Genomic DNA, 23,752 nt, shown 5'->3' with positions numbered 1-23,752 from the left:
TGGTTTTACAAAGAAGATTTAGCTACATATTTATTTATTTGTTTGCTTCTTTATTTTAAGTTAAAACATTTGGTTGAGCAAGAAGGAGTAAAGTTCATGAAACCCCACTAAGAAAAGCAAAGCCTGAACACAAGAGATTTTTGTGTTTGGGGTTCCAGAGATTGGAGTGGATGTTTGCTGCTTTTTTCAATCTGTGAGACACAATCAAGAATCAATGAATTCCTGCCATTTCTTCCTCCCTTCTCTGCTTGCATGGGGATGGTTTAAACCAGACAAGTTTTGCTTCACGTCTTGGGAAATGAAGGATGCACACAAGTGGCGTTGTTGCTGCTGAGTGGTAGCTGTTAAATCTCTACCAAAGAATTCACCAATTTTCCTCAAAGGCTTTTTTTTTTAAAAAAAAAAAAAAAAAAAAAAGGCAAAATGGAAAGGAGGCAGCAAAGTCTCGTTCTAATCACAGGATCAGTTTCCTGAATGTGGATGGAATTGGCTTTGCAGCCAACACAAACACTCACTCAGGCCCCAGCTGCCGTACTTCAAGTGACCATCAGGATCACCCTCTGAAAGAATATGAAAACGTTAATACCCTCTAACAGAGCTAGACAAAAATGAGGGCAATGTGGATAAATTTTTAAAATCAGTGGAAAAAAAAGGTAACTTTATTTCATCACTGCTGGGAAACTGTGTACACTTACTCACAACCACTTACACAGCTTCCAAATTTCCAAGAAATGCTTAGAAGTCCCAGGAGTTCACATATTTATGCTTGGGATGCAGATATTTATTATTCAAGACTTATTATCTGCTAATGACTTGACAGAATAGGTACACATTTATTATGCCAACCTGAAAAAACACCAAGCATATTTGGTTTGCTTATATTAATAACTGAATCAATAAATATTACCTTTATAGAGTGTTATAAGTAGAGCCCATATTTTTTAAGAGTTTATCAATAAACAGCCAGATTTTCTCCCATGGAAACTGTGTGCAATTCAGCTCTGGTTAAAATCAACTAGAGTGTCTCTAAAGTCACTTTGTCAAAACAATTATATGTAAGTCTTTTCACTCACATCACTCAGGATTGTAAACTTATTTGAGTGGATAAAAAAAAACCTGACAGCACTTCTTCAATGAGAAATCTATCCATGTTATATTTTTTTTTCCTGTGTGAAAAGGAAAAAAAAAATAAACAAAGGGAAGGTTACTTTTTTAATAGACAACACCAGTTTGAGCTGTCCTCCACTCCACCCAGATGTTTTGCATTACTGTACTACTTGCATCATGCATGCAATATGCTATCTCCTTTGTCCTCCTTCTGGTTCAAGACATGAGGCAGATTTTCCTAATAAAATTCATGAACATATTAGCAGCAAGAAAGCAAATTATCTCACCAACAGCTGCTCATATCAAAGACAATTTTATTTTTTTTAATCGATTCCTTCTACATTGAACAACATGCATGAAGTTTATTTTGGAAGGGCTGTAGGACTTTGCAAAGATGCTACACTTTTTCACTCTCTATTTAATTATTTTATGCTTTTACTGCACAGCATTTTTTCCCTCTTCTTTTCCACCATGATTTAAACAAGGATTCAAAATTATGGAGCAATACTGAAACTTATTATTTTTTTAAGGAAATCAAACTACACAACTTCAGACATGGTTTAACTTTATAATTACCAGATAAGGATTTTAGTATGTGTAATACTAATAATACGTAATAATTTAGCATGTGTAAAGTGTACCTGATGGAGGAGAAATGCTTATTATATAAATTATATAATTTATATACATGGTTTTTCAACATTACCAGATCTACCCATATACCTAACTTGAGCCACTTGAGCAATTTTTCTGCAGTCAGAAATACTGTTTATCTGCTTACATTTATGTGTGTATCTAAGAACCTGGAAGAACATAGACCCTATAGACAGAGATTGTTTTGAGTCCCTGCTAACAGCCAAAACAACAGAAAATTGCTTTAAGTTGGAACAAAAGCTGGAAATAGTGAATTCTTTCTGTGAATTACATCCAAAATAAATTATTACAAAATATAAGAAATGTTGAGACACTCAGAATTAATGTTTGACATCTTTGAGCCCAATTTGAGCATGGTGACAATGCAGAGAGCTGCTCTGCTTAATTTTTACATATTTTTATATGTTAATTTGTTACGTTTCTTCTTGGTGTCTGTTCCTTCCCTGCTACCAACCCTGGCAGAGAGGATAGCCTTGAATGTTCCCCTGAGTCCAAAAGTTTTGCCAGCTGGAGTTTAAATTACTGGCAGAACCTTCCAAGAAGAACAAGACTAAGATTAAGAACAGATTAAAAAAAAAAATAAAAAAAAAAAGAAACAAAAAAAGGGAAAAAAATATTGGTGCTCTGATTTAGAGACTGAGCAAGAAACCTCTGATCATGGCACTGATCCAGTACCTGCTCATTCACGCCTTTCCAGAAGCAGTGGTGCACAGGGGATGTGGGGTTTTGTTCATAAATAATGAGACTTTTGGTAGCAGAATTCAAAATCTGACAGTGCAGCTGTAGGAACTTCTCTGTAAATCCAGGTGTATACTCCCACTCACCTACACTCTGTTTTGACATCAAAATCAAAAGACAAATGTAATGAGAAAAATATGAAAATCTAAATGTGGGATTAGTGCCTGCTTACAAAGTGTGTGCTGTATCAGAGATAATCTTAAAAAAACAAGAAATTTGAAAGCTATCAATCTGCCTTATTTGCAAGAAAAGCTTAAAATGAAAATTTTGCATCCTCCTCACACCACTGCCCAAGGTCTTTTCTTCCAGCTAACAAAACAGCAGAGGCAGCAACCCTCTTAGCTCTGTGAACACAAACACTCAAGTAAAACCACTTGCTATTTCAAAACTTCTGAAGTCAGTGGTTGAAGGGGGAAAGATATGTTACGTTATCTCCTGGTTTCCCCACATGGAAGTGTAGTTCTGTGAATGAATTATAACCTGCCAATCTATCCACAAAAGAACAATAGCAAACACTATTTATCTTTCCACATTTTTTATTATGAAACTGCCAAAGAGGACAAAAAGAAAAAACCAAAACAGCAAGCCTCTTTAGACAGCTCTTCCTAATTAAATCTGTAACCCAGCACCAAATAAAAGCAATAATCTTTGCTTTGTGACCGCAAAAAACAACCGAAGAACAAAAAGGACCAACGCTGTCACTTGGGTAAGAACTGACAGCGGAATTCTTCATGCTCTGCTCCCCCCACCTGGTGTGAAAGGTGAAATCACCCCTGTGTGCCATGGGTGATACTCAGACCCCATGGCAGTAATGGAGCAAAGGTGACAGAGCAAAATCAATTCATGTTTTCTGCACTTGAACACTTAAAGGGGTGGGCCTTCCACTTCTCACATTGTTGTTCCTGATCCCATCCTTGTTACCTGACCCATCCAGAGACCTGAGGCAATGAAAGGAAAATGCCTCCAGCTGTGTCCTCTTCTCTTTCCTCTCTCCCTCTGGCACTTAGGGGTTGCTCTTAAAGCAGCCAGTTTTGAATCACTCAGGTAAATGCAAGTTCCCTTGCTCAGGCAAAAGAAGCATCTCCTCCCCTGCACTCCATGGTGCTCCAAACAGCTGCTCCTCATACATCAGTCAGGTTGATAAATCTCTGTTCCTACTTCACGCAGCATTTAAAAGGTTGAGCTGCACCACATCCTTCTCCTCCCTCTCAGGGTGAGATACTGCTGAGAAGTACAGCACGGGTTGGTTTGGAGTGGATTGAGGTCTTCTTGCTGCTTTCAGCAGTCTGGCAGAGCTCTCAAACCCCAGAGGCAGAGTGGGGCAAGGAAGGAGCTGTGGTGGTCACCATGAGCCCAGCAGAGAGAGGCAGGGATTTACTACAGCCACACCAAGAAATTACTGGGGATCTCTGCAGCTGTGCAGGTCCTGATAAATGGCATACCTGAGAGAAGAACATAAATCTACTTATCTAGGAAAATAATAAAAGGCTGGAGAACAGTTGTCTGGGGGTAATCTCTTTGCACAGCTTCACCTTCACAGGGAAGCAGCCTGAGCAGAGCCAGCAGCCCTGCACACCCTGTGGTCAGTGCCCTGACCTTGGGATCCTCACCTGCCCAAAGGCATCTGCCCATTCTGATACTGAACTCTGACATGCTGGAGCACACTGTCTTTATTATGGCCAGCACTATACTGTGCTTCTTCTGAGATAAATTTCTTTTTGGGTTGTTTTTTTCCCCTTCAGATTGGCAATTTTGCTCCTCCTGTGTCCACCACTCCCTATGTCTTCATTATTCTGCGTCCATCCCCAAACTGATCAGAAATCCACAGACCTCCGGTAACACAGCCCCTGACATCAGACTGGAAATTATTCCCTCATCCAGGAAATAGCTGGGACACGCAGGTACTGACGGTTGCTGTGGAGAAGGACAGAGCTGCCCAGCTATTCAAGGTTTTCCAAGCTAAGTCACATGCAGCAGAAGGGGAAGACAACGTTTCTCCTGCCAGCTTTCGAGCTGTGCCTGAAAGTCTTTATCCTTCCTGCTGCTGGACAAGAGGAGCAGTGTGGATCTTTCCTGAGGCTGAGCCTGCCATGGTGGTGGCTCGTGCCTCAAAACTCTGTGAAGGTCCTAATTTCCTATCTTTCTTCTCCAAAATTGTGCTCTGATTTTGAGCTTTAGATGGATGAAGCATCAAAGCAAGAGGCCCTCAGTCCCAAGCAGTGGCAGACCTGGATCCGCTCTCGATGGGGCTGTATTGAAACAATCAAAGCAGCGTGGACTCCATTCCTGAAGAACACACATGGCAACACCATCCCAGAACTGGAATTTTCCAATCTCCAGCTGAAATTAAATCGCCATGCCAAACCAAAGTGGTATAATGAAAGAGAAGCAAAAAAGGTGAATGAAACAAAGTCAAAAGGAGAGAGGAAAATGAGAAAGAGAATGGACAAATCCAGAGGGAAACAGTCAACACGTGTTTTGAGTCAAGGAAAAAATGTTTTGCTGAAAGATTCGCCAAAACCAATACAGGTCTATGAAAGAATTCAGCTTTAATAAATCAATGTTTTTCAGCAAAAAGGGGATTTATGTTTCAAAAAATTCAACCACCTCTGTGTACGAAGCTCATCAAGTTCAGCTTTGTTGCAGGTACGTAAGTTAAAAACATGAATGCATTTTGATTAGTAGATTTATGGAGTGCAATTTGTTCTACAGGTGCTATGGGATAAAAAGGGCCCTTCCAAAGTCACCTGAAGTCTGTGACAAGATTTCTACAAAGTCCAGTGAATTGGGCCTGGAGAGACTGGGTGGCTGAAGCATAGGATTAAATAAATCCCCTATAGCTCTCTGAAAGAAGTAGTTATTAAATATATATAACTATTAAAAAGGATTTTCTTAATAATAAAATGTTTTCATCTCTTACAAATTAACATAAGTGCCCAGCAACAGCTGGGGTTTTTGTTTTTGTTTTTTTTTTTTAATTTAAACATGTTAATATAAGTCCTATATGTTAACACTTGAAAAACTTTCCCTCTGATGATGGCCTCCAAGGAGCTGCAAGCACTTAATCATGTTCCTAACCTGAAACCTTTTCAGGACCCATCAGATACATCATTAGGTATCTCTCAGAGAAAAAAATAAATAAAAAAGAAAGTAAAGGTCTGGCAAAAGCCTTGGAGGCATGAAATGAAACACACAGATAATGTTTCAGAAATTTAGACTCATGTGGTTTTTGAAGAGTGAAAAGCACTTGTGATCAAAGGGAAGGAAGTTTCAGGGTTTTTTAACAAGACTTTTAGATTTTAAATCATGTATTATTAGTCTGGGCCACTCTTATTTTCATAAAGTCAAGACACTTCATACAATGTAATTCTGTACCCATAACACTGCTGAAGTTAAAATCCTGAACTTAACTGTACTTTAAAAGTTGTCCAGGTTGGCTGCTCTACTGAAACTAGTGAATATCATTTTTAAATTGAATTTAGTCCCTGTGTTTTTCATGTATTTCAATAAATACAGTTCCTCTGACATGCTGCGAAATGCTCAAAATACGGATTGAGGTTTCTTAAAACCACAAATTAAAACTAATATTTTGAGATTTTTCACCAGAGAGACTCATAATCACGAAACAGGAGTGAGGAGCCAGAGCAGGGATGAGGAAGGAGAGCTGCCCTTTCTCAAATGCACAGTTTGTCTTTGTGAGGACTGAAACAGCTGCCTGGTTTGGCACAGATGTGCAGTGTCCAGGTGAGGAGGGAGACTGAGAGCCCTGGTCCTGGGCAGGACAGTTTTGTTGTCAGGCACTGTGGGAATAGCTGGGTGAAATCTTCATGTCAACCCCAAAGCAGGGCAGAGCTGGGGGACAAGGGATTTTGTGATGGAAGGAAACTTTGAAACTGAGATAATGGGAAATTTCAGAAGAAACTTCCAGACAAAAGATGATTTGAAACAAAGGGCTTAAATTCAAGCCTTCTGCTCTCATGCAGAGCCATTTTTTTTTTTTTTTATCCTCTCCCTTTTTCTTCCCCAAAGAAGGAACTGGCTCCAAGGCCCCAGTGGGAGAGAGTGACTCACTCTAAAGCCACTGCACCAGGCAGCTGCTTGAGACGTGGAGGACCAAGATGCTGGGCAGGGAGTCTCATTACTCACCAATTGCATAAATCTTTTAGCAAAAGCAGTGAGGAGTCACAGCTGGTTCCTGTGGGATCCCAAGCACCTTCTGAGAGGGAGAGAGCTTGCAGTATCTTCTGAAATTTGTGGCATCCTGAAGGTGGGTGCAGTATGACATCCCTCCATTTCCCTACATAAAGCCAGATGTATCTAGAGGACCTGAGTCCCCTAGCCAGCAGTGTTTAATTAATTCTGATGTTCTGTTGTTTGTAATTAAAAGTGCTAGAGAGCCACTCAGTCTCTTCCAAGTTGTTTTTGTTCTGTTTAGTCTTATTTTCTCTTGTAAAAAGTTTGATAGTCCTGAACTGTCTATTCCTGGGTTGCAAAGGGATGAAATATTTATTCTTTATATACCGAGGGCAAGACTTTGCAGGAAAAGCCTTTACATAAAAGGCAACAACCCAATACCTATCAAGGACACTTTTAGAACAAATGGTGTGTTACCACAAACGGTGCTAACTAAAACTTCTGGAAAGAACATTGTAAAGGCACATCTTGCTTGAAAGCGGCGAAACTCAGAAAAACAAACAGCAGGTTGGAATTCGTCCTAACTAAAGACTAGATTACAGGCAAAATGTTCAGTTCTTACCCCAGTCTTTTAGAGGGACTTATGAAATACACCCTCATTAAAGTCTTTTTTATCCACAACACTTGAAACAGGTCATAAACAATTTGGAGCAGGAACAGAAGGAGTGATATGACAAAACGCTGCTCCACAGATTAGAGCACAGACTCCTGAACTTGAGTCCTTTTTCCTGTAAGCAGTTCCATTAGGACTATTTCCACATGCGAAGTTTTGGAACATCATACCCACAAACTATAAAGGAAAATTAAAACAACAAACCAACAGTGTCTGAGTACAGCCAGACCATAATGTTGCAGCAGATGTCGGGATTTGTTCTCAAAGAGTAAGATTTGCTCATAAATGGGTCTTCAGTGCCTGAGCTGGAAAGATCTGCAGCTGCAGTAAGTTCATCATCCACAAAAATGAGGACAGTACAAACTGCACATTTCAAGTAGTTCTGAGTTACAGTCACTGGACTGAGTCCAAAAAACCTAAATATTCATAGTTAATGACCAAGTTCTGAACTTTTAACTCAATAGAACGTTAATATCAGTCGTGGTATTTGCAACAGGGAACTTCCTTGGACAGAGAAGCCTGCAGGGAAATAGTTGAGCTGTCCAACCCCCCCTGTGCTGAGGCTGCAAGTCTCAGGGAAGCAGGACATTCAGCTGGGAAGCTGGTGAACCTTTTGGGACAACAGGAACTTATGCAAGGAGAGGCTGCAACATAACAGCAGAGCCAGGCAGCTGCCACTGAAGACAGATGAGGTTAGAGGGCAATATTTGACCCCAAAAGAAAGCTGGCAGGTGTGGAGGACATCTGGTTTAGATTGGTGAAGTCTACCATGAGAATGTGGCAAGCACTTGAAGTGCCTGTGAAAATACCAAGAGGGACACAAACTGCAATAAGAAAGGAAATTTAGACCACCCACTGGCCCATGAAACACCGAGTTTCTAAGACAGAGAAAGAATGTGATGGGACAACCTGTGTGGGATCCAGAGATACCCCCAAATTACTGGCAACTGAGAGACTTGAAAGTGACCAGCCCTGTAGAGAGCCCGTGAGCAGCTTCTGCTGCTGCCATCATTGGAGACAGAATACCCATTGTTCACCTTTAGGATATTTATCAGAACCACAGAAGAGATGTGGTTGGAAAGGACCTCCAGAGATCATCCAGTCCAGCCCCCTGCCAAGGCAGAGTCACCTGGAGAAGGTGACATGCCCAGGTGGGCTTTGAAAGTCTGTCTTGTGTCCATTGACAAGATGCAAAAGCACCAAGGTGCGCTCAGGCACCAAAATGTGGAGCACCTACAGACTCACGGTTAAAACACTGCTCAGGCTGAAATCTTACCTTAAAACTCTGCCTGTCTTCACCTGCCAATCTTACTTCAAGGCATACATTTAAGTTTCCAAAAACCCGCAAGAACCGAAACAAAACGCGCGGTAGAGAAACCACTTCCCGCGGCAAAAGCATGCTGGAAAACGCGACCGAAAAGAAATAATAATAAATGCTTACGTTCATAGCAGTAGGCATCAAACTTGCTATCGGGGTAAGGGAAGCCTGTTTGGTTCTCATAGCGATACAGGGTTCTCACCCCAAGTAAACCCCCGCCGCACTGGGGCCGCGCCACGGAGGCCGGGTACCGGACGCTGCCATCCGCCAGCCATCCGTAGTCACACTGGTCAAAGCCGTTCCTCCAGGCCACGTAGAGGTTCCCCACGGAAGCCAGGACACCGCCTCGCTCCTCACACAGCTGCCTAGCTTCCTCAAAGGTGAACTTCTGGGGAGCTGAGACGTGGACCACTTCATCTGGAGGAGGAAACAAAAGGGAAAAAAACAAAAAAACAAAGGCTGAGTAGAGTGTTCCACCATTCAATTCCCGCCCCTTCCTGCCCCAGAGTCCTGCAAGGTTGGGGCTTTTTCCCAAAACACAAGTAATTTTTTCCTTAAAAAGAAAAGTAATCAGAGAGCTGTAAACCAAATGTTCCAGGCTTGAATTTGAAAGTTAAACTGCCACAAAGCATGAGCATTTATAAGCAAACTTTATGCCATGAAGTATGGCTGGACACTGAGTCCCTTCCTTGACCTCCAGCAGAGGTAGCAGCAGCCCTGAGGCTCTTCTTTGACCCCTGTTGGAGTAGATTTTGCAGCTCAACTGAGTTAATTAAATCCAGTCCATCAGAATTTACTTTTTCCTTAAAGCAAATCTTCCACTTCTGCAAGTCTCCTACCTGGCCCTTTTAGCCATTGCTAGAATCTCACTTCAAACACCCCAAAACCAGGAAATATTCTTCACTGGCTGCTCTAGAGCAGCTTCTAATGTCAGATTTCCATCAGTCTTCATCTTGCCCCATGTGGAAACACAGGTGAGGAAATGCACAAGACATGTTGCATGCACAAAGCCCTCTTTGTGTGGAGAACCTGCATTAGTCTAGAATGTTGATAATGTAGCTCAGCTTCCAAGGAGTAACAGCTTATAAGTAATAGCCATCTAGTTGGAAACTGAAACAAAGCAAATAGCACGTCTAATATTTTGCTTCCAAGGTAAATCTCCATTGTGCAGTTGTCTTGGTTGCCTCATTCACCCAAACACTCTAAAGTCAAGCCTCTCATGTTCATGTCCTGGGAATGAAGCAGCAAACTGACCCTTTTCCAGGTTTTGCTTAGACTTCAGATAAAACCAACCAGACCTAAAATGAGGGTGTTCAAACCAGCAGCGCAAATTCAAAATATTTGTTGCAAGACAGCGATGCCCTCCCTCAGCCACAGCAGGCCAGGACACAACAGCCACTCTTGCAGGAATACACTGCTTTTCCACACTGGCCATGCAACCTCCCCTACCCCTGCACAGGTCTGAAGGGAACACAGAAAAATGAGACAAAATCTGCATCACCCCGAGCAGTTTCATTCACATCAATATGACGCTTGTCTGGGGACTGAAAGGAATGCAAGTGTGAAAGGAGGCAAGGTGCCAGCTTTCTTTTTCCTGCTAGGTAGAGGCTCTGATTTGTTATTACAGCTGTAGCACCAAGCCCAGAGTGTAACTTGCTTCATACACATTGTGTGCAGCTTCCAGCCTGGAGGTAGAGGGACAGAGCTTGTCTATTGAAGAAGGACAGATAAGGAAGGCAAGGAACAATTCATCCTTAGAATGGTTCCTTCAGCTCTTCAGACCACACAGATAACGAGGAATTTTTTGTTACATCCTTCTGCATCTGCATGCCAGCTCTGGTGCCATGTCCAGCACAGAGTGATGGATGCAGTTATCCCATAACCCTGTCCCAAAAGCAGCACCATGAAACAGGGGAGCAAAGAAAGGCCACTCCAGAGCAGCCTGCTCTGCTCTGAGGACTGTTCACTGATCCTCTCACAGCAGCTATGATGTATATGAAAATCAGTAGTTAAAATGCAATTCAACTGCAATTATATAGCAGGTATCGGTCCAGTTAGATGAGGAAGTGAGAAAAGTGAAGAACAATGAATTGTCGTGACTTCTGTAAACAGAAGACTAATTGCAGACAATCCTACAATATTCCTTCTGAGAGAAACTTATAGAATACCACAGGAAAATGGGTAGACAGTGCAAGATTACTAGAAAAGCAGTTTTTCCATCAAGTGATTTGGATCACTGGCTCCAAATGGAGCTTGTCCACAGCATCATTAAAGTCAGTGCTATTTATTCCTCTGAGCTGTCACCCAATTAAGGCAGAGAAACTTAGTGAGGGGTGATGTCTTGTTGTAAGATTTCAAAATGTTTTTCTTTAAGAGAGGTCACTTTGCAGAGAACTGACTTACCCAAGCTGCACTTTCTGGGCAGGAGTCTGCCTCAAATTTGCCTTGGAGTATGCCTGTATCTGCAATAGTGATATTCCTGCACACTTAAAAGATGGGTGTCATACCTTTCTCTGCACTGAATATATTCTACTGACCCCACATAGGCTTATTTTGTTCATCTCTTAAAATCAGGTGCTGTCAAACAGGTCTTTGTCAAGGATTGTTTTACAAAAACCAAACCAAACCAATTAAAAAAAAAAAGAAAAAAAGAAAGAAAAAACCAGAGAAACCTCCCACATATTTGAGAAAAAACGCTTCTTAACCGAAACAATCTAATAAGTGAAATCCAAAGTATTTGACACCTATTAGGTATATTCAATAATTTGTGACAATAACCTCACAAAAAAGGCAAAAAGGCAGCTGGGCAGTCAGCAAAATTCCATCATATACCAAGTAAATGCACATTTATTTCAGGAATGCTAGTAATAAAATACAGGGCAAAGATGTTAAAACATGTCATCTTGTAATTGCTCTAGTTAGCATTTTTCTATGCTCCATTTCTAGAGCATTTTCCTATGATTCCACAATTCTTATTTCTAAAAAGTCGAGTAGTGGGCAAAAGTCATATTGCAAATAGTAGTAATTTACTCTAGGAGCTATGACTCCTCAATTTGTCTCTCCAGTTTGAAAATAGATTAAAATTCTCTATGATTACATGTGCACTTATTGTGTTTAATAATTTTTGGGATAAAATGTGAAAAACAAAGGAAGAGTTTAATAAAGGCCTTGCTTGATATATGAATCCAGAAACACTTGAAAGTTTGTTCTACTTCTGCAAACTTCTCAAACCACCTTACAAAAAAAAATGCAAAATATGGGGGTTTTCCTGGGGTTTCTTGATCTCATTAATTTCTGGCATGTGGCTAAAATATCCTGATTCCTTCAAGGTATCAAAGAGAAAAGGACTCAAGCCTTGCACAGAAACTTCTTCTAAAAAGCAAGAAAAGTAATTCTGAAGTTAATGAAGTGTATTCACTCCACGCAGTCCCTACAGCTTACTCCTGTTATTGAGAGCACAACAGCTTCCATATTTAACAGGAGGACTGATCCCACCATGCTCTTACAGTGCTTTTATTAAGATTAATGGAAGCCCCTCAGTTTCTCAGCCAAAACACCGAAAACAAGGAAACTAACAGGGAAAACTCATCTGCTCAACAAACAAAATGACATGGCCACCAACACCAGGCAGGGCAAATTCAATTCTGTGTGTGTTAAACAGCCATTTTTTATACATACAGTGCATTGTTTTTATAGCTGGAGCACTGCTGAGTAACTCAGCAATACTGTGCAGGCAAAGCCCAGAGCTTTTCCCGCAGATGAAGAAAAACTGGTTCTTCAGTACCAGGGGGTGGGGTGGAGAACGTGACAGTGTTTAGGCTGCAGACAATAATGTAATGTGTGTTATTGCTGGCTCCTGTTCCAAACCAAGCTTCAGGATGAAGGAGCAGCCTCAGTGGCCACAGCACTCCAAGAATCCCCAGGATTTTCCTCTTACATGTATTTGTTTTGCTTGGTCAAAAGAGATACCTGATGAAAGTCAGGTTTTTTCCATCTCTTTCCAAAATATTGGGGCAGATGGAGAAGTCAGATTTTTCTCCTGAAGGCAAAAGCTGACTCACCTACAAACCCTCAGGAAAAAGTTTAAGTTCTACAGGAATCAGTTCTACAAATCTTATCAGCTGATTTTATAGCAAGTTTAATTGCTTTGATTCACTTTCTCTCCTAAGTAGATGTCTTGGTGAACTGGGCATGTTGGTAGATGTGATTGTCATGAATCACACAACTTAAAAGCAAGGTGGGAAGAAGGGCAGGCTAGAACCAAAGCCAGGGGTCAACACAGCCTGTGTTGACTGGGGTAGTGGTGCTGGGTTGATGGTTGGACTTGATCTCAAAAGTCTTCTCACCCAGCCCTAATGATTCTGTGATTGTGATTATCACATCTGGAACTGGGTGCTCATGAGCTTTACCTTGTGGTCAGGTGCTCAGATTCTACAACCTCCACAGTAATCCAAAGACAGACATTAGAAAACGCAGAGGGATATTAATTATACAAAGAGCTAATCATTCCCATAGGAGGAAATGCTTAACTCTCACAATTTAAACAAAACAAAACAAAAACAAAACACAAAACACAAAACCAAAAAACCCCCAAAGCTTTCCAGTGCCTTAATTCACTTTAGTTCTTCAGTGATAGTCTTGTTTAAGGAAAGGAAACACTATCTCCAACTAAGAATTTGAAAGCTCCCTTTTTTCTTTATTTTTTATAGCATAATGTTCCTGTGGTGAGCTCCAGACCTATTCATTTGTTTCTGAGGGATGGTACCCACCAGGTTTATCAGAGATGTCCTTTGGGAGGGTTAGAGCTCCTGGACTCTGTGACTACAACTGCAGATCAGGGTGCCCTGGGTCAGAGACAAAAGCTGGCTATAAGTGACAAAATTCCATCTTTTCTGATGTAATATAGAGCATTCTAAGGGCATTTTCTCACCTGCACCTGTAACCTGTGGTCACTGCTCCTCACCTGGACACAGCCAGCAGGTCAAAACACAGGCAGTCATAGGACACTGCCATCACAACTTTATTTTTCTCAAAAACATGGAATCTGTTCAAAACTTTGTTCCTGGGACATAGTAAAGTATGTAAAGAAGCAGGAATACCATGACCACTTGCAGGACTGAAACATTCACCCTTGTGCTTTCAGGACCAAGAACTCCCATGTCCCACTCCTCTCTTTCTCTGCTGTTCAGGGCTGGTTCTCTACACACCAGAGTAATAAAGAGATGTCCTGAACAAAGTCACTAATTACCAAAACCACTCTGCAGGGCTGGAAAACCACAAACATCTAAGCAGCTTGGTTCAACTTTAAAGCAGGAGGAGGCTGGAGGAGATGAAGTGTTTTTCTCCTGCACGTCAGAACAAGTCAGTTGATTCCTTCTGATGCACAGCAGCAATGATTTAACTAAACTTTCCTGAGTCTATCCTGTGCAGACCCATTGGCTGAACAGGAATCCTCTTGAGAACTTAACCCTTCATGATGTCACAGAATCCAAGGCTGGATAAGTGTCCAGAAAGGAAAGGCTCATAATTCTATCACAGACCCTGAACTAGAGAAAAAACATGCTTTTTTCACTCTTTTTTGTCCCAGTTTTGAAACCTAATCTAGCTGCTGCTCCAGACTCAGAATAGACTCCAGAGAAGATCCTTAGCTGCCCAAAACACAGAAGAAACTTCTCACCTGACGCCACATTTTAGACCATGATTCCTTTAATTATGACTATCATTCTCACTGAAATTTCCATGACAACAGCAAAACCGCATGAGACTAGGTGGAAAGTATTCAAAGAACATCTGGTTTTGGTTTTTATCCTTCTTCCCTGCGCTCACTGTTGGGGGGAGATGGTGCATAGGAGGAAGGCTGTGCAATCTTCCCCACAGACACCCCAAAAATAACTCTGAGAGCCCCATCTGCACATGGGGGAGGCTTGTCAGGCATACCTGGGTTCTGAGGGGGCCTGGCCAGGAGACAATCCTGAGGGGGTGGTTTGTGCTTTGGCTCAGCACAGCCCTCACTCCGCCACTGGGCTTTGGTGGTGGTTCTATCTCTATCTCTGGCACGGCAGCGCTGCCAAATTAACCACACTGCTTCTCTAAGGAATTCAGTATCTTCCTCACCCATCACCCATCTCCATCCAAGGGATTATACCACAGGAGACATCCCTTCAGCTGGTGGTGTTCAGAGATCCTCACCCAGACCTTTGCAGCTCAATCATTTTAAAATCTTTAATCATAAATCACTTCCTGCAGTTAAAAGTACCCTAAATGTATCTGTTAGTGCTTGGTTCACTGAAATAAGTGATGAAATATGAGGAATGTAAAACAGTTTGTAATAAAACACCATGCCTAATACCTTTTTAATGACACTTTGACTCCAGGTTCTCATTTTTATCTCCAGGAGCTCAGAAATTTTCAATCTTTCCCACAGCTATTCTTCTCACTGTCACAGCAAAACTCATATTATTTAAATTAGAATTGTGCAGTCTTTAATCTCTCTATCTTGGCTAATCTCTATAAATCTGGCTTTCCTCAGAACAAGGAAATGGTAAGAGTTAGCCTAGATAACTGGTTTCAATTTAAGCTAATAGCTTGTGATTTAAGGAGAAATCCACGTCTCTGGCTAATTTCCTGATTCCATATGGCCAAAAAGGAATAAAATTGAGATGGAGTTGCTCCTACAAATCCTCAGTGCAAATACCCAAATTAGTACTGCAAATTCAATGCACATTTATTTTAAAATGTATTGCAAGAATTCCCACCACCATTTATGGCCTTCTGGGGTAACACACCAACAGCAGCCAACAGACCAATAAGTGTTCAATGACTTCCATGGTGACATCCTCGTTATAGCCCAAATTTTGATATCATTAGTCAGGCTTGTGCCATGAATAGTCATTCCACCGACACAGACCCTCCAAATAAGGACCTCTTTAGTGAAAGCAAGTCTAATGGATCTGGCATTGAATCAGGGCAGGGTACACAGATATGAGCTTTAAAATTCACGTGGAAAAAGTTGTATTTAAGCTCACCCTAAATGCCATGGATTCATTTTGCTATGAATAAAGTCATGAGTCACACCTTGCAGGATCAACCTTTGGTGAACAGGGCCACCAGAAACCTGGCATAATTTTAGCTCTTGAACTCTAAGTTTCCTACCAACACTGCGATCTAGTTTAGTTTGAGTTTCCAGTAACTCTTTTGACATTCTGTCTAAATTTCCATCTTCCGCGGGTGAGCTGTTCTGAAGTATAAACTTGTAGATGCTGTGTACCTTCTAACAAGCTCCTCCTCCCTTGAAATTAACCTCTGTCCTAACAGAAACTGCACCTGTGCACAGACAAAGCCAGCTTGGCTCCTCAGCCCCGCTTGAAAAAGGGAGTCTGGCTCAGAGGCTCAAGTTTCTGTGAAGGCACTGAGGAATGGTTTATCCTGCAGTATACCACAATGTATACCGCATATGTATACAACGTATACACCACGTCTTCCTAGCATGTGTCTGTTTCTCCTCATCCAAAGAGAGTGATTTAACTCCTCTGCAGGTCAGCAGAACCTACCTGTACTCCTTCTATGCCCTATAAACCCCTTCTCATACCCATGAACTCCCCTGGATGTCACAGAAGATATTGTCACACTCGTGATCATTTTAAAACTCTCTCATTCTGAGAGAATGAGAAAATAATAAAATCTCTCTCATGTACACACACAAAAAAACCAACAAAAGAACCAACCAAAAATACCCAAAACAAAATAAAACAAACAAAACAAACAAAAGGAACCAAAGGGAAAAAAAACCTACAACGACAAAAGGGATAAATTGGGGAGTGTCTTTGGCTAACTTATAATAATCTGGCATTAAAGTTGTTCAATATAATGAATGCAATATAATGAACCAAATATCTACAATATTGTGCTCTAGATTTTGTATTTGTTAAAATCTGGATGTTTCGTATGCAAGCAGATCATGTCACCACAGCTAATAGGCCATAGAAGTGGCACCCAAGTGTGGATGCATCCAGAGATTTATGACCAGGTTATAAATCTTGGCAAATGAAATTTTGTAACAAAGAAGGACCAACTAATGTCCATGAGAAACTGAGGACCTGTGCATTTTCATCCTTGTGGACTGCACAGTCACTGCAGCCTCTTTGAACCACACAAGAGTCTGGTTCCAGGTTGTTCCAACGCAAAGACCATCAGCCTCAGTGAAAAATGTTTCCATTTTGATTTAAGTTTTATTTTTGAAAGTTTAGTGATAAGTTCTGACCCTGAGAAAACTCAGGGTCACATGCACCCAGGACAATCATCTCTGTATTAGTTATACTTCTCTGTCCTTGAAGAGGGAAAGGAACAAGGGATTGTCCTTCACCCAGGAATTATGCAGATTGGGTTTTTGACTAAACCTCATTTTTGTAAGCTAGGAAAGACACAAACTGAATTTAAAAGCATTGATTTAGAGGAGGTTCAGAATCCAATCCCATCAATGACTGGTGGAGGATCAAATGTCATGAATTGTAGATGTTCACAGGTGCTGCTCACTGACAGATGTAAATGGGACATAACTAAAATTAGGACAATGAAAAGCACCAACAAAATTCTGTCAGTTAATTTTCAAGTTCAAGTTATAAATTCTCAAGCATATGTTTTCTGGAAGCTTGGCAATACCTGTGTTGCTTGAATTGTATAAATCTCCAAGTTGCCAAATCTTCAGCTACTAAAAATAAAAATCTCACTGATTTCAGTAACTAAAATCTCTGTAAGTCACCAGCAAGAGAAAAATTTGCATGAACTAACCTATATCTTATCTAAGACAGATTACAAACACAGAGCACATGCATTTTGCAATTGCTTTTTAAAAATATATATATATACCTACAAAGGCAGCCTTGCTCAGAATTTATTTATTGTTTTGCTGATTTGTTGTTCTGATGACTTTTACAGCACTAAATTGAATGTGTTAATAGCCAAGGATCATCCCTAAAGATATTTAGTTAGGAATTATCTTGGAATTTTCTAGAAAGGAACTGGCATGGAATAAAAACCTGTCAAACAGAAGCAGTGTGACACACTTAGGGCACTATAGGAAGTGGAAAATGTACTTTAGTCCTGGTTGCAAAGTATCTCTATAATAATTTTACTAAACAAGACACAGAAACTACAAAGTTGTTTTTCTTATTTGTTTCTTTCTGAATCTGAGATCACCCATTATTAAAAAGATACTATTAAACATAGATGGCAATTCAATAGCTGTCTAATTTTATGCCATGGACATATAAAAAGACTTAACTGCATACTTGATGATCTATAATAGAGTTATCACATATACTGTATCTATCTTTGTATATACTTATTTATAGCATATATAGTCTCTCCAGCATTAAATGCATTTCTTTGAAAATACTTTTATATAACATTCAAAAAAACAAGATGCTTCAACAGCAACTTTTGTGAGATCTACTGCACTAACTATAGGCAGCTTGAACCCTGACTGCCTCTTTGTAGACTCCACACTGGCCTTTAATTAGGACCTGCAAGACCACAAACTATAGGTTCCCTCCATTTGGCAATTCCTGTCACATCCAGAGCAGCCAAAACTTAGTTTAAATGGAATTTTCTCCTTCTCTGCTCTTCCACATTAGGCTCCCCAGCCACTTTTTAAGTCTTGCAGTGTGTTTCCAGGCTTTGCAGACCCATCTCACCTTCCATGCGCTCCACATAGCAATAAACATCGTAAGTCTCATTAGGGAAGCGGCGCCCATATGTCCTGACTCCTTTCTTTCCCATCTTATCTCCAAAGCAGCCAACTCTTGGATGTCTAATTGGGTACCTGGAAATGCAGAAAATTTATCATTTTGATGCCTCAGGATTTTAGCTTTTTTATGTTTCAGCTCCTGCAGTGCCTTGGTGCACAGCTCTGAGCTGCATGCAGAGTGTCAGCCACTGTCCTCACACTTTGGTCACACACAACAATCCCTCTGGGCCCAGAGCTCAAGGACACCCCACAGCCTCAGGCCCCAAAAGCACAAACAAAAGTGACTTGGGGGGAGCAAACTGGGGCTAAATGACTTCATTAGCTGAAGCTGTAATTGCAGGGTTAACCCTGATATGTGAATGGACCCAAGTTAGAATTGTCTGAAACACTCTCATCCATTTTGGGTGTAGCCCCTGGGAGGCTTTTCACTGCCCAAGGTGCATCTGTTGAAGCCTTTAATAAATATCCACTTTTATTCTCTTAATCTTGCCTAACCTCTGTTCCAGGCAGGCGCTCCAAGGCATCAATTATGGCAAGACAGCCGTTTAAGTCTGCACAGGCGAGGCACACAAATTTTGGTGAAAAGCGTGAAGAGGGTGTTTTGAAAGCCTCACCTGACAGTCTGGTCAGACACCCAGCCAGCATCACACTGCTCAAACCCATCCTCGTAGGCTGCTTTCAGCTGCTCTGGGCTGGCCATGACGGCGCCGTTGTCCCGGCAGGTCTGGTGGGCCTGTGTGAAATTCAGGGTGTACCTGCTCGTGGCGGCCCGGTAGTGAAACACAACACCTGAGAAGGCAAAAAAAAAACCAAACCCTTAGTGGCACATTTTGCCTTGTTTCTGCAGCCATCACCGCTCTGCAAACTTACCAAGGTGTTGTCACAATGCTGAAAATGGATGGGTAGAATGAAAAACAGAAAGGTGAGATATTATGGTATAAATGATTTTCCCCCTCTAGTGGATGCTACCAGTAATGACAAAATACCCCCAAAAATGTGCTTTTTTGACTCAGATCTGTTAATCAGTGATGGGCCTGGTGGCAGTTTCTACACATCAAATATCACTACAAATATATCATTTATCACTACATGGACTGTGGTCAACTTTCCATAGCCTTATTTTCCTGCACACACCACATATGGTACAAATAAAACAGAGCATGATTTTATTTGGGGTTTTTCTACTTCTGAAAAGGACCCTGACAATTTCAGCAGTTTCTGCAGCACGTCAGACCTTTGGAGAGGGAGGCCTGGTGTGAAGATGGTTTTGTTTAAAGCAGGATCTGTCTAGAAGCCACATTCTGTTTTCTACACACACACAGTTCCCACTGAACTGACAACAACTAGAACAAACCATAAAGGGCACTGAAGTGGCAGAAAACAGCCATCCCACCTTACAAAATCATTTCCCCCTATTACCACTGTCTTTTACAGTTTAGTATCAAAGGCTTGTCCCTTGCAATACCTAACTAATTGCGCTCTAAAATCCTCAGAAGCGTTTCAACACCATAAAACATCCACAGAATGGAAACTAAACAAAACAAAACAAGCCCCTAAACCATTAAGTTTTCCTTTTCTCTAATGGTTTTACTGGAGTACTTCATGATGAGAAAACAACATACTGTAATACAGTTTGGGAAAATGTTGATATTGTAGCAATCATTAATTTTAAAACAAGTCTTCATTACTAGAGCATTGTTCAAAGATAAAGGAAGTCTGCTAGTTTACAAACAAATAGAAATACAGGTCACTTAGCAAATTGTTGATGCAAGAATTTCCAAGTTGTTTAGAAATCTTTTTTTCGTGCAGACAAATTAACTAAAATTTTGCCAGTCATCAAAAATCTGCATATAGCCAACAAAGCAGAGAGCACACATTTTTCTTCTTGTCATTATTCACTAAGAAATTAATACAGAAAATATTATCTGAAAAGTACTCAGCCATTAGACATCATTTTTTATCAAAGCCACTTATGTAGAAACAGGAAATAAAAGAGGAAAGGCTGGGAATCCCCATATTTCATCATTTAATAGGGAGTCACACACCAGCTGCAGCCACTAACTGGGAGCTTACAGACCACCAGCATCCCCATAAAACGCTTTTCAGAACTGACAAAACCCATCACAAACAGCTTCTTCCAAGCAACAGTGTAATTTCAGCTTCAAATGGATCCAAGTGTTGTTTGGCAACAGTGACAAGTGAAGAATACACCCCAGAAAATTATGGCTGTGTTTGTATCATTACATTAAACTTTCCAGGTGCCTGAAAAATCAGTCATTAAAGGTGTTAAATTGTTAGGTTATTTCACTGCATTATTTGGCTCAGGCCCCACAGCATGGTTCCAAACAATTTCTGGGCAGATTTCAAGAACAAGAAGAGAACAGGGACAGCTTCCAAAGGGCATCTCCATCCTGTTCTGGGAGCCAAAGGAGAGTTTCAGTGTGGATGGGGGACAGCCTGCTCCCCACAGCCTCACTGCTAAACCAACCCAGAACGCAGTTAGGCAATGTTGGCATTTAAACCTTAAAATCACAAAAAATATTATCTGGAGATTTGTAATTATTTTTTTTTAACATGCAGTATGCATAAAAATATTTATTTTAATATATTCAGAGTTTCGTAGCAGTGGTTGGAACTGTTTGCAGAACACCTGCTGGTATAAATTCAGATTGCTGGATTTATAGCATAGTAAATAAAAACAGGAGTTCAGACAGCCTGCTTGGTGTTCTGGATCTAGAATTTAGAAATGGGCAGCTTTTACAAAGTTCCCAACAGAAGCAGATAAAATATTTACCCTGTTTCATAACTATGAACCCATAATAATATTCCTAAGCTGTGCATTTGGCTTTACTACATGTTATTTTTGAACATATACAAATACTTTAAAACTTTTTTTTGTGTAGCATTGGTGTTTCTGTAATAAAGAATATTTGATGCAGAATCAGAAATGCCCAAGTATAGGAACCAATTTGTTAACTCAGTTTGTTGTTTTAATCATAATTAAAACGTATTTTATGTGAATTTGGACTAATTGTCTCTTTTTTGTAAGTTTTTTCCAAGATTGCCTAAGTGATAGTATATGACTTCAAACTGGGCTCAAGAGTTTCTGCTTCTCAGTACAGCCATGAAAATGTTTGTTACCTTAGAGGGAATGGCAACACACACCTCTAAAGCTGTATTTTTTAATTTTTTTTTAAAAAAATCTTCCTGCTACTTAAACATATATGTTTTTTATATGCATTTTCCACAATGAGCTATTTCACCTCTCATTCCTTGGTTTTTTTTTCCCCGTTTGGAAGCACCACTGCCCTTCCTACCCTGGCAGAGCCGTGTGACACCTGAACGAGGCAGGACTAAAGAGTTAACATCCCAGCCAATTTAAAGTGGATTTCGGCACGGAGAAAAAGAAGAGCCTTTGGTCATTTGTAAATCCTGGAAAGGAACTCGGGGAATGCTTTGTTCTCCTCGCCCTGATCCACAAGGTAAACTTCACCTATTCTCAGAGCTGGAGGCTCCTCCATTTCCAGTGAGGAGCTAATGGACATGAAAGGGCCTCGGAGATGAATGGGAAGGAGGACGTCACTATGCATAAGCCTGTGCAACAGCTGCAATAATTAGAAGACCCCTGGGGATAAGAAGATTAAAGTGCAGGACTTTCATTGTTTCAGTTAGACAGAGAGAGGGGCAAAACCCATTGTCCCGGCCTTTGCACTTTAAAACATTTGTAAAGGATTTTTTTTCCCCCTCCTTTGTCTATTTCCTCCCTGAAAGAAAAGGCAAGAAAGGAGTTGTCCTAGGAACAAATAAAGCAACTGGAAAACAGACTACAGCGGTATAATGTTGTCACTGAACATCTGGCAAACAAAGTCAGAGTAATTACAGGAAGGAGTAGCAGCAAGAAAGAGCACTCATAGCAAAGTAATTTGTAGTATCCAAAATTCACTTCTGTCAGAGCAAGGGTGAACGTCTTTTCCTTGTTTATCTCACGTCTTAGACCAGAAAATAAAAATGTGAAGTGCTTAACTTTTAACAAACAAGGGTTTCCAAGGGTAAGAGCCTGGTTCTGTGGTTACACCCCTTTGGGCTGCAGCTTTATTGTGTATCATGCATCAAAACCCTGTGGAACTGCAGGGGAAGCTAGTTTATTAGCTCCTGGTATGGCTAATAAATTATAGTTCACTTTCACTCGTGAGCTCACGCTGCTGCCACATGCAGTGTTGGATGTGGAAACATAAAGCCTGAATCTCAGAAGTTGCCTCACCCATCAAATACCTAAAGGGAAAAGATTGTGATGGCAGTGCTTGTTATCCTGTTAATTTTTGTCTTCAGACCTCAGACACTGTGGGGCAGACCCCTGAAATAACCCTCGGCCCGGTGCCAGAGCTGCCACGCAGTTCAGTTCATAGCTCAGATCCTCCCTGGCCTTAATGCAGAAAGCAATTTACATCACAAATATACCCCAAAAAGATGGGTTACAGGACAGAGCACTGTAGGAAAGGAAGGAATTGGGCAGCATGTTCAGTTCTCCACATGAGTAATTCATTTGTGTCTCTCTCTCTCTAGGCTTTGCACCCATCTTCTGACCCCTGTCTTGGGCTTTGGCAACCTGAGCAGAGGCTTGCCTTTCCAAGAGCTTCAGAGAACTCAGGGTGGGGAGGGAAAGTGCCTTCCCCCCTGCCCTGCCACGGCTCTCCAGGGACAGACACTCCTGCAGCAGCTCACACTTTACTCTCCTGTGCAGGATGTTTGTGTCCATCAACACAGGACTCCTCTGAACAGCTCCAGATAATGAGAGGAGGGATCAGTGCTGAGCTCCACCTGTGTTTTTAGCCCTTATTACTCTCCCACCACAGCTCCTGCATCCAGCCCAGAGCAGAACCACCCCAGCCTGTGCACCCACAGGCTGCCATGCTCCCAAACTCTACCAGAGGGACACGGCAGCTTGGCCAGAACATTTCCTTCCCTCTTCCTACAGGCTTTGCATGTAGACCCTGGGTCTTTATCACCCACAAATTAATTTCCCTTTGCCATCCTTTGATGCCTGCTACCAATGGTGCTCTTCCCTTGTCAGGAAGATTCCTCGGGATCCATCAGGCAGGAGAGTAAAACACAGCTGAAAAATGCAGCAGCCCACAATAATTTACACAGAAGTTCAACATCAAGAGGTGGTAAGGTTTCAAGACAGGTAAATCCCAAAGATTAGGTAAAAGCACCTCTTCAAATGCCTCCTTAAGTGATTAAAGAAAGGGATTTCTGCTGCAGAGAGAGTAGATCAATTAGGTTGTCAGCACACAATCTCCCAGGGCTAGCAGCATCACCGAGTGGCAGCGTTCCCACTTGGGAAACAACTTTCATTTATTATCATTATAATGCTTGCAGGAAA

At 41.2% G+C, this 23,752-nt stretch overlaps 1 protein-coding gene across 3 annotated transcripts in view; it reads right to left on the bottom strand.

Annotated features, from left to right (window-relative positions):
• Positions 1-23,752, bottom strand: part of VCAN (versican) — a 98,784-nt gene that overhangs the window by 55,745 nt on the left and 19,287 nt on the right. For all 3 annotated transcript variants that reach the window (XM_014258241.2, XM_014258242.2, XM_014258243.2), the window contains 3 exons: positions 18,984-19,158; positions 18,317-18,444; positions 8,748-9,041 (listed from right to left, as the gene is read on the bottom strand). In XM_014258241.2, coding sequence (XP_014113716.2) covers positions 8,748-9,041; positions 18,317-18,444; positions 18,984-19,158 — 597 coding nt within the window. The remainder of the gene's footprint in view (positions 1-8,747; positions 9,042-18,316; positions 18,445-18,983; positions 19,159-23,752) is intronic.

Source organism: Pseudopodoces humilis, chromosome 4 (genome assembly GCF_049639895.1).
Source record: "Pseudopodoces humilis isolate 2021_Gansu_Grassland_sample_001 chromosome 4, ASM4963989v1, whole genome shotgun sequence".
Taxonomy (NCBI): Eukaryota; Metazoa; Chordata; class Aves; order Passeriformes; family Paridae; genus Pseudopodoces; species Pseudopodoces humilis.
The sequence above is the reverse complement of the archived record's forward strand: the minus strand, read 5'-3'. Positions and strand labels throughout refer to the sequence as shown.